Source organism: Sinocyclocheilus rhinocerous, unplaced genomic scaffold (genome assembly GCF_001515625.1).
Source record: "Sinocyclocheilus rhinocerous isolate Xijiao unplaced genomic scaffold, SAMN03320098_v1.1 scaffold1482, whole genome shotgun sequence".
NCBI classification, from domain to species: domain Eukaryota; kingdom Metazoa; phylum Chordata; class Actinopteri; order Cypriniformes; family Cyprinidae; genus Sinocyclocheilus; species Sinocyclocheilus rhinocerous.
The window spans coordinates 125958-137935 of record NW_015624221.1 but is presented as its reverse complement, the minus strand read 5'-3'; the positions used below and the strand labels follow the sequence as shown (position 1 = coordinate 137935).

Here is an 11978-nt window from a genome sequence, read left to right as displayed (position 1 = left end):
ATGTTTTTAAATTCAATGTTTAATTTACACTTTTTATTGACACTTTTTGATAATCAATACATTATTCATGTTTAACATTTCTCTCATTCACCTTAGAAGACGTTTTGTTGCAGTGCATTATGGGTTTGCCTTCTCAGTGCATACAATGCTGCCTTTGAATTTGGCAAAAAGGAGATACACTCCTTTTAAAACAGCCTACACATCTGAAATACCTTAAATACACCTCTGACATCTTAAAATGCTGTCTAGCTAGGCAGCTCACTAGGTCTTAAGAGTAGTATAGCTTGCACCTGCTGGTTTTGGTTACTTTAAATCTGTACCTTAATTAGCTTAGAGAAGGTTTCATAGATGAAAATGAGAGAGATGAGAAACGCAAAGATCTCCTGGGTGAATGGAGAGATGTAGCGCACAAGGAAGCTTCCCTCAGCTGCCACGATCACTAGGACAATGAAGATGAGCCAGAACCCGATCCACACTCGGCCTGTGAGATATTCGAAGCCCTGCGCCTGGCAGAACTGATAATGAGGAAGAACAAAGAAGGAGCAGCAGGAAAGGCAGCAGATGGAACAGAGAGGAACAGGAAGATAGAAAGGCAGACAAATGTTAATGTAATCGAATTACCTCCTTTTCTTCAAAATGGTTGAAACATAAAGACAAAAAAAGTACCTTATAAAAAGCCTCCTCAAAGACCAAAAGTGGTCCAGAGAAGCCAATTATGAGCAAAGGCTGTCCTGCTAGCAGGGAGAACAGCACTCCCACTGTCGCCGTGGAGATGATGAGCTCAGAGACTCCCATCATGCCTTGTGTCTTCTCACCTAAATAAACGGGAATATGGAATTATAGTATGAAAGCACATTTCTGTCACCTAAAAAAAAAGAATTCATGCTTTGGTAAATCATAATTATGACATATAGTCAAAAGTCAAAATAGTCATAAAAATCAGCATTATGACATACTTAGCCATATTTATGAGATAAAAAAAAAAAATCTAAATTATGACATTAAAACTAACAATTATGACAATTTCATAATTATGACTTTTTATATAATAAAAATAAGACAAATGATTAAGAACAAAATGAAATAGAGAAATCAAACTGAAGAGATATCCATAAGACATAAGTCAAAATTAAGACAAAAAAATTATTAGATAAAATGTGAATTATGACAAATTCAAAATTATAATTAAAAAGGGACAAAAGATTGAGATGCCAAAATTATGAAAAAAAAGACATTGCTGACTTACAAGCTCATCATGATTTTTTATCTCATAATTATGACACAAAAAGTCAAAATTATGACACTTTTAGTCATTTAGTATGTCAAAGTTATAATAAAAAAAATCATAATTATGAGATAAAAAGTAACAATTGACATGCCAGGTAATTTTTATGATATAACAAGTCAAAATAATGACAAACTATGTTATAAATATGACTCTTTTCATCTCATAAATAGTACTTAGTATGTCAATTTCAACTTTTTATGTCTTTTTGTGTTTTTGGGCTTCTATATTAAAAGACTCCACTGTCAAAGATAACATATAAGTCGAGGGACAAGAGTCTCCTTGTCTCACTTGCCTAATAAACCTCCAAAGGTGATAGTGGGTGAAAGAGCAGCAAAGTAAATGAAAATGACAGCAGCAAAACATTGTGTGTCCATGGCATCCTTCAGGTCGCTTATGTAGCGTGGATAACGGCGGCGGATATCGTGGATCAGACCTCCAAAGGGAATACCAGAGCGCTTGAGAGGGTCAACATCAAACTGATCCTCCTCATCCTGTTCATCCGTACTCACATCTACAACATAAACAGAACAGGTCAACATTAACAGAAGAGACAAACTTGAAAATGTAATCACAAATGCAGTAAGTATTCCACCTTTTGTCTCCAGCTCAGCTCCCGTCACAGTACTGCAGCATTTTTTAAGCTCCCTCTCCTTGCGCTTACGAAGCATCTGCTTCTGGAAGGAGGCCACGGTCTTCAGCAGGTCTTTTCCCTCAACGTCTGATGGTGGAATTACAATACTGCAGTCTAAGAACTCGTTGATTCCATTAAGCAGGTCCTGTTGATCATCAGCGAAGTACGCGACTTCATGGAAGTTCTGTGGAAGGTCAGGAAAAACAGTGAACCTGAGTGGATTAAAAGTCACAAGGAGATTAATCGTTGCGATAGTTCACCCAAAAATGTATATAACTCCGATTGTATTCGTCTGAAAGAAAAAAGTCATATACACCTAGGATGGCTTGAGGGTGAGTAAATCATGGGCTAATTTTCATTTTTGGGTGAACTATCCCTTTAACAACTTTTGGCAGTCCTGAAACTTCTCATCAGGACATGGTCCAAATGACACATGCAAAGTTTAATTTCAATATTCAAAAACAAAGCCAAGTGTTTTTTAGCGTTGTCATCAAATTTGTAGAAATTTTCTTTGGTAATTTTGTGAGGTTTGGTCTAAAGATCATCTGATCATTTTTGTCATTTTGACAGTAAAGAAATTAATTAATTAATTAATAAAAAAAAGGTTTTCAATAAATTTCAATATGTCGGAGAGGTCATAAGTTGAAACTTGACAAAAAGGGTATCATTTAACTTAGAATGGAGAAATATGAGTAAACCAGAATCATAATTTTGGGCCAAAGCATTTTGAAGTTCTAATTTAATTTTTATGAAACTGATTAAAAGAACCTTCAGGATATAATGCCATTGATACCCACAAAGTTTCATTTCAGTACATTTCATTTTGCCAATGCTTTGGTGAAATACATGCACATTTTGTTTAGTAGCTTTGCCATAAAATTCATTACATATTTATAAGAGAATGGGAAAGAAAATCGAAAATCCATCATTTTTGTGTGGTTTGGTCTAAAGGTCATCTGTCCCAGCTTTGGAGAAGATTGGGAACATTTGCAAGAGTACCAATGAAAAAAAGTTTTCAATAAAATTCAAAATGGCGGAAAGGTAATAAGGCAAAACTTGACAAATGGGGTATCGTTTGACTGACTCAAGGAATCTGAGTAACCCAGAAGTGTAATTTTAGGCAAAGGCATTGGATTTAATTTTTATGTCATGAAACATGAACTAAGCACTCTGAGGGCATGTTGGCACTGATACTCTAGTTTTTCCCCCAATTTGACTAAACCCAGGGTGCTCATTTCTGTTCCTGGAGAGCTTAATTAGTTGGTTTAGGTGTGTTTGATGAACTTTGCAGGAAGGTAGATCTACAGGAACATGAATAAGCACTTCTGGCCTAAGCATCGCAGAGATATATGCTCCATTACCGTTTGCCAGTCCCACCACAATTCATTACAGGTTTACAGGGCAACGGGGAAAAAATCAATTCTGAGATTGTGTGGCTTGGTCTCGAGATCAACTTGAGCATTTTATGAATATACTTTTTTCTACTTATGCCAAGTTACTTTAATATGAAATAATTTATCAGGTAGAAATTGTGAGTGAAAAATATTTTTTAAACCCCTTATCAAGTAAATAACGAACAAATGGAAAAGTCATGGGGCCTTGAACATTGTTGTTGGACTCAAAAAGGCCTTGGACTCAAACAGGTTGAGAACAACTGCATTATAAGATTCCAGATACTGACCACAATATTTCCAGAAAAAGACTGAACAGCAGAAAATGACCAGATACAATTGGTCTCTACACATCTTTGGTGTTTGGCCCTAACAACTTGCAAACCATGATACATATTGTACATATATGAAGATGAACCTTATCAGACATGAGGGTGGAGAAGGAGCGTCCAATCTCATGATAGTCCATGTTGGTCTGTGTGGGGCCCAGCAGCACAAAGATGAACCGAACCGGGACGGGGACTTCCAGAACGGACTCGAGCAGCACAGCTTCGTTCAGCCGGACAAAGGCCATCGCGGGCTTCTCTAGGAACTCCACACACCCTATAAACACATTTATTGAGGTAAAAAATCAAACCACACAAACAGGGATCCAGTGACAGAAAATAAACACAACAGAAAGCATTCATCTTCGCTTAGCTGACTGAGGCATTATTGGAAAACTCTGGTGCGATGACTCAACATCTTCTCTGGACCTGAAAACAACAAACACTGGAACGAAACGCTGCTTTGCTTACCCACTAAGACCACAGTGGCCTCGGCATCCTTGGGAATCTTTGCCAGGAGTTTCATAGATCTGGCGGCAGCGTGTCCCTCAGCTGGGACAGGGTGGAGGCTTTTCTTTTGTTGACAGAAGAAAATAGTTAGTGCCATTTGAACGTCACACATCAGCCTCAAGCTGTGGCAGAAAACCTTTGGCAGATAGTGCATGCATAGCTGCCCTCGCTCCGATTGTTTATTGTTCCATACGATGGTTTCGTTCATGTGTTCGGGTGACAAGTACGTTTTGTGAATTTTAATGAACCATTGTGCCTGTTTTGTATCACCGAGCGCAAATCTAAACCTACAGATCCAGGTGACAAAGTGGAAAAGCAAATGGTAAATCACTTTAAATCAATTTAACGCAATACGTCTTCACTTTTTATATGGGCTGTTTCAAATGTGCCAACATTTTTAGCCATGGGGAACATTCATAGTTTCACAGTTAATGTATCAAAAGTTTAACTGAAAGCACCTGTAAACTCACTATTACTCTTAATCCTGCACATGAGGCAGAGCAGCTTACATGATCCAAGCATTAGCGGTGCTGCTAACCAGGCCCAGACTGAATGTGCAGATGCATTTTCACTGCAAAAAAAAAAAAAAAAGATCTTCTTGCTTAGTATTTTGTCTTATTTTCCAGTACAAATACCTAAATCAAGACACAATTGAGCAAAATGATTGACATTTTGTAAGATATATCTTAAGTCGTTTTCTAAAAAAAAAAATCAAAATTAAGGGAGTTTTTGTTTAAAATAAGAAGAAATATCTGCCAATGGGGTAAGAAAAATAAACTTAAAATTCAAAAAGAAAAATTTGTTTATTTTTCTTACCCAACTGGCAGATTTTTTCTTGTTGTAAGCAAACAACTTTTTCTTTTTTTTCAAGAAAACAAGACTTAATATCTTATGTAAATTTGCTCCTCAAATAAATGTATTTTAAATATTTGAAATGGAAAAGACAAAATACTGAGTAAGAAAATAATTTTATAATGCAGTTTTTCTGATTTTAGCTGAAAACCTATGGGATTCTGTAGAATGTATTTAAACAGGGTAAAATGTGTTAAATACTGTGTGAGCCTTAAAGTGGCTATCTTAGGTTGGTTAAAACTGGTTAAACTGGTTTTACAAGCTGATGTTCAGTTGGTTTTGTTGGTCAGCCCAGCTGACAAGCATTCAAACCCCTCTAAAACGATCAAAACAAACCAGCCTGACCAGATCTATGGTCAACTAAAACCAGCAAGTAGGCTAGTCTAAGCTATTTTTTTCACAGTAGGGCTGCTTGTAACCCATCAAACATTTACATCCCATCTCTTGGGTGCAGGCCTCCAGAGTAATCCACCCTGAAGGGACCAAGTGCTACCACAAAAGTCAAAGATGGTGTCCCCCAGGTGACTACCTTCGGCCCAATAAACTTGGGTGGTAATTATCTAGAAGACTGCGTCCTTTATAAAACATGCACACAAGAAGCAAGCGACTCACAAATAATGTCACAAACACCTCTTTATCATGTTCTGCCGCTTTGCTGTCGTGCATCTCCTCGTGGTCCTGGGATACCAGGGGCAGGCTGGTGTCGTGAACGTGATTGTGGTTGTGACGAAAGCCGCCCAGACTGTTGACAGAGTGGTTCCGATGGAAAAGGCCTTCTTTCTCATCATTGGGGTGACTGGACAAGAGAAAGTATTTTGATAAAACTAGTGAGCAATTTTTCATGTAAGAATGTAAAATGCTCCCACATTAAAAAGAAAAAAAAAAAATATATATATATATTTTTGTCTGCAAACATTCTTAAAACAAGATAAATGTAATATTGTGGGGGGGGGGGTTAGGTTTATGGTTGGGGTTTATGGTTAAGGATATAGTGAGGTTTATGCTTGAAAGAAGAAAAAAAGTTTGCTAATGGGCTAAGAAAATAAATTTAAATCAAGACATATTCTCTGAAAACAAATCTTGTTGGGGGGGGGGGATGGAAATACTTATTAACAGAATATTTTTTTTGCAACACAAACTCTCTATCCTATAATCATCTGGCATTAAAGGGACAAAGTAGTTTAGCCAAAAATGAAAATTCTTATTATTTATTCATCCTCAATTTATGATGTTTTGTTTGTCACAATATTGTCATTCACCTTTATTAAACTAAAACAGCAGCCATGTCATAAAAAATACCCCCTTTTTTAACAGAAGAACATGAGTTAATATGGGTCATATGACAAGAAGGTGAATAAATAACAAAATTTTTCTTTTTGGGTGAACTATGCGTTTAATAGCGAAGATGTTATGACTTCTTTAATCTGTCAAGCTATTCGAGTCCATTTGTTCTCCTCTGTGAGACAAATATCTCTGCTCTCGTGTTTATTTAGCTCCATGGGTACAGTAATTTCCTTGCTTATCAATGTCCAAAAAGGCAGTTTTCCATCTTCGCTTGCAATATTTGCAAAGCAAACACAAAACCCAACATGTCAGGATATCAGAATCCAAACTGCAAAACCAAACCACATTCCCTGTTCGCTCAAAGAAACACGTGCCAAAGCAATCAGTAAAAAATGCTAAAGACAACAGAAAAGCAACATGTGGCTAGATAACATCAGGGAATATTTAAACAGAATACGAACTCTTAAAATCGACCGCAGAGGGAGTCCAATGAATTAATACATGCCTTTATTGTTTTTCACAAAATACTAATTTTGGTTTGTTCTGTGTGCTTCTATAAATCCTGAAAAAAGTGAAGAATAAAGAGTGACTGCCAAGCTTTGTTACATACGTCACCGCAACCGTGTCCAGCGGTTGACTTCGACACACTCATTAAGTCTCATTTGAGATCTTGTTATGCTCCAGCCAAACTGGTCACTGAAAGGTTCGCAAACAAAGAGACAAGGTGTGACACTGAATTATGTTTGAAAACGATTCCAAAAACTTGAGTAACTAATGACCTAACTTAGAGCACCTTGATGTATTTTGTTTTTCCACATTACAAAGACATTTTTTGCGACTAATTTGACAGGTTTTCTCATTAAAAACTGTATCAGAGATGATGGGAAATGCTAGAGATCTAGTTTTTTGACTTCATCATGTTTGACTGTGTGTATGTTTTATAGCCTGGCACAGTGAATCCCTCTAGCTGACCACAAATACGCATCTCTGAGCAGTTCCAACGTCCCTTAAATTATATAAAAGCACAACTGGTTTTTAAACTTTTGTTGCACTCAATGAAAAAAGAGATGCCTAAAATTGTTATCCTTAATATATATAGGTAACAATTTAATGTGTTTGTTAGTTTTAGCCTAGGAACAAGAATAAATGTTTAAAACTCCAAAACACTTATTAATTTTTAATCAAACATATACAGCGGTCCCAAGAATTACTTGAACATTCAAGCCAAACCTAAAAAAATGTATAAACGTGTTTTGCAGTCATGTTTTAGCAGCCTTTAATTCAGTCTTCAGTGTCACATGATTCTTCAGAAATCATTCTAATATGCTGATTTGCTTATGAAACATTTGTTGAAAAATTTTATGGAAAGTGTGATGCATTTTTTTCAGGATTCTTTGATGAATAGAAAGTTCAAAAGAACAGGATTTATTTGAAATAGAAAATTGTGTAACATTATAAATGTCTTTACTGTCTCTTTTGATTTAATGCATCCTAGTGGAATACGTTTTTCTTATTTGAAAAAAAAAAACCCATCTTAAAAGCGACCTTAAAATTTGAATGATGGCATATAACAAAAAACAAACTAAATAGCATGCATATAAGCAAAATATAAGCATCAAGCAAAAAATATTCACAAATAAGTTTCAACCACGACAAATCACTGTAAAATCAGTTAATTAAAAGTTATTGTAAAAATAGCACAGGAAACTAAAGGTAGTTCAGAGAAAAGCATCATTTGTTGGTTGATTCCACTTAGTATGTATCTAATGCAATGACATTCACACATTTTTAAGTATGCCTTGAGTGCCCAAAACTTTCTGGAGCCATTGTATGAATATATTCTGTGATATTAATACAAATGTGGTTAGAAAAGGTACTGCTTCAAACCATTAATGCAGCCCAGATTTCTGTAGCGGAGGCCATGCAATATTAATTCTGTTAGCACTCAGGTAGAGTACGGTTCTGACCTCAGAGCGAGATCCAGAGGCTGAGCAGAGCTTAACAAAGAAAACACATGGCACTTCACAATCCTTCAAGAAAGGAGGCCTGTCTGAGCCATACTAAATACTGCATTTACATAGCATTAACTTAAAATAGTTAAAGGGATAATTTCCCTAAAATCGAAAACTCACCCTCATGTCATTCTGACCCTGCATTATATGTTTTTTACGTGAAGAAACAAAATTAATATGTTGAATGCATGGTGATTTATATGGCCAATCTCCAAAAAAGAACAAAAAATAGGCAAAGTAACTTGTGCACTATCTTCCAAGTCTTCTGAAATCATATGATAGCTCTGTACAAGGAGATACCATAATAAGTGGTCATGTAGAAGTAGACCACAATAATCAATAATAATAATAACACTCCCCTCAAATCTCATTCATATTCATTTTCAATTTAAAAAATGAGATGCATCACGACTTTGATGGCAAATGCTATTGGTTCTTGCATGCCATGCTATCAGTCAACTAGACTGCAAGTTACATTTGAGAGCTATGGAAATTTGAAACAAGTCATCTGGACTAGTTTTATGGTGCCTTTTGGAGGAAAAACAAATCACTTGCATGGCAAAGAGCAGCCCAGACATTCTGCCTAACACCTCCTTTTGTGTTGAATGCAAGAAAGAAAATATTTCGAGGCTGAAACAACATGGGTAAACAATGAGTAAACAATGCTCTGGTGAACTATTCCTTTTTCTAAACACTCTTTGATGTAACCAATAGCTGATGTCTCTGCAGCTGCAATAGCAACATGTCATTAAAAACTCCAGTGGCCATCATCGTGTGGTGTCATATGAAGTCTATTTGTTATGTAATCACACCACTTCATTTAGCAGGGAATCAATTCAGGCAGCTGTGACAAATGACATTGGCATCAAGGCCCACAGCAGAGAAGATCAATATGATCATTGTTTGGAGTATTGATTTCTGACCTCCACTAACCTGTGTTTAAGCAGCAGGGCTCGCAGCACGTTGGCTCGGTCTTCGGCTCTGATCTGGTCTGAGATTATCATGGTTTCCACCAGCAAGTGGGCGATGCCAGGAAGTGTGGTTTGATCCAGATCTAGCATTATGGCACCTGGGTAACAGAACACCATGTTTGTGATATAGGCATATATGAGGTATACAGTAGTACCCCTGTCAGCTTAAATAACAGAATAATGTAAAATCAGCCAAACTGTGGGATCATTCTAAAGACATATTCGAATGCCACAATTCAAATAATCTCTAAGGTGGCTAAATGTTCTGACAGAGTATAAATATGTTTTTTTAGGCAATCCATTATAGTAGCATGTATTTTATTATGGCATTATAAAACAATGTTTATATATACAGTACATACTTATACATACACGTACATACATGTGTGTGTGTGTGTGTGTGTGTGTGTTATTGTTAACTAAAACTACTAAAAACTATTTTAACTAAAATAAAGCTTAAGTTAAATATATAATGTATTATAAATACGGGCTTCATAGAAAGTGTTACCAACAATTTTAAATTAAAAATAAAAAATTGAAAAGTTTGAAGTACTAAAATGACTAAAACTGAAATAAATATAAATTGAAGCTAACAATAAAAAAATTACAAAATGACAATAACAGCATAAAGCTAGCTAAAACTTACACTAAACTATAGTTTATATATACTGAATGATTATATTTAGAAAGTATCATGATATTTTAGTACAGCACAATGGAAATACCCTATTTTTTATTTGAACATGTACCAATGTAATATCAAGGTTAAGGTAGGCTAATCAAAGTACTATAGTATTATGATGGTATGACAGTATATATGGTTTATGCTATATTATTTATACCATTTATACCATACCAAACATAATTTAGAGCCAGAACTATCAGTTTTATAATATTAGCTTCACTATTCTAATTCATTAGTTTTTAACTGAAGTGTTACATAATGTGAAGCTGTTTTTGTACTGATGCCAGACTTATTCATTCATTTGTTATGACTAATCTTCTGGTTATATAAATAAATGTTTGGTCCTTCAAGTTGCAAATAAAAGGAGAAAATAATCAAAGTAGCTTGCATTTGTAAAGTATTTAATTCATCAGATTATTAGATACTGTAAGCACTGCACCACATAGTTGTACAATATATAAACCATTTTCAATCAAATGTTCAACAAAAACAACTATATCATGACATATACTGTTAGGTGATATTAAACTACTCATATTATGATCATACCGCCTACTTCTACATGACCACAGTACTTTTTTCTTGTTTTTGAAAAACCTCAGTCTATCACTGTCGTCCATGAAAGATGCCGTTTGTCAGGGTTGTCATGTTAGCTCCACAACCACAGGAACTAAACTTACCAAAACATTCTCACTGATGTGTTTGGACTGAATATTTCTGTCATGCTTTTTCAAAACTAATGCACGGTTTACCTTGTTATCCTTGCATTGAAAATCATCCATTTTTCATGGTCAAAAAGTGGATATGCCCAACAGGATTTAATTCATTTATCTATTTTAAGTGTCCAGTTGAATTCTGTCAGTCATAAAGCACTGGTTTGTCAAGCGCGTGGATGTTAGGATTGGACCTGGATCACAGGCTCTGAGTGGGCTGGCAGAGCAGTCGACTCTTACCATGTGTGATGGTCCTGCGGAGCTCCAGCAGGCTACGGAAGGACAGCGAGGCCACATGCGGTTTACCCCAGCGATCCGTCTCTGCCTCCACGTCTTCCTCAAACTTGATCCAACGTGCCGTCTCTTTCCAGCGCATCTCCTGGTTCTTATCCACTATCAGCTCATTGAGCTCCACAAACACCTACAGAGAACACAGTGTCAAATGCACATCATAAAGCACTTGTAATGAATCCTAACCAAAGTTACTTCGAGGCAATTCATTTCACTTGGCGGCCATCATGGAAATGCTCCCCGGGAGCTAATTTCTAGGAAATAGGCAAACAAGTAGAGCTCGGGTTGGAAGGGGAGCAAGACTGAAATATTTTGCAAACAAAGTATGACAGCGATATCATAAATCTTCTTTCGTTTTAGTATTTTCCATTCTAAAGTAAAAACACAGGTAATGGATCTATCAAAATGACTGAAAACCTTTCAAGACAGACCTACCGTGAGCACCGAGGTTGTCACGTGAAGATTTACGCTTCTGCTGAAGCCACAAGTCAGTGAGATTTCAATCAATTTCAGTTTCATAAAACAAAAGTTTTATGAAAGTTTCATTACCGAATTCTCAGTGTTAAGAGCTATGCAACCAACAATCCTAAAAAGATGACAACCAATCAGAGAAGTTACCATGGAAACCAGCACAAATCTTTTACTCCCATGAAGTATTGCAAATGACATAATCGAATCAGTCTCCCTTCACTCACCAACTACTTATTTCTCTGTATACGATTAAACATTTAGCAATAAAAGTTATAAATATATTCAGAAATATTTGGTATTTTACACTTATGACTAGGGCTGTAGCTATCGATTATTTTAGTAATCGAGTATTCTGCTGATTATTCCATCGATTAATCGAGTAATCGGATAAGAAGTCATTTTTCTTTATTAAAGACCAATACTAAATATACAAGAGATAATAAGATAGATTTCTTAAAATAAACAACTAATCTGTTTTCTTTTTAGAAAAATTTAAATTTTTATTGCTGAAATTGCATACATTAATAACCGTGAAAACTAAACCCATTTAATG

At 35.8% G+C, this 11978-nt stretch overlaps 1 protein-coding gene across 1 annotated transcript in view; it reads right to left on the bottom strand.

Annotated features, from left to right (window-relative positions):
• Positions 1 to 11978, bottom strand: part of LOC107739607 (anion exchange protein 3-like) — a 46397-nt gene that overhangs the window by 13197 nt on the left and 21222 nt on the right. The window contains exons 6-14 of the mRNA XM_016551770.1: positions 10904 to 11084; positions 9228 to 9363; positions 5629 to 5794; positions 4108 to 4210; positions 3729 to 3913; positions 1881 to 2103; positions 1581 to 1799; positions 667 to 815; positions 321 to 515 (exon numbers count right to left, since the gene is read on the bottom strand). Of these exons, the coding sequence (XP_016407256.1) occupies positions 321 to 515; positions 667 to 815; positions 1581 to 1799; positions 1881 to 2103; positions 3729 to 3913; positions 4108 to 4210; positions 5629 to 5794; positions 9228 to 9363; positions 10904 to 11084 (1557 nt within the window). The remainder of the gene's footprint in view (positions 1 to 320; positions 516 to 666; positions 816 to 1580; positions 1800 to 1880; positions 2104 to 3728; positions 3914 to 4107; positions 4211 to 5628; positions 5795 to 9227; positions 9364 to 10903; positions 11085 to 11978) is intronic.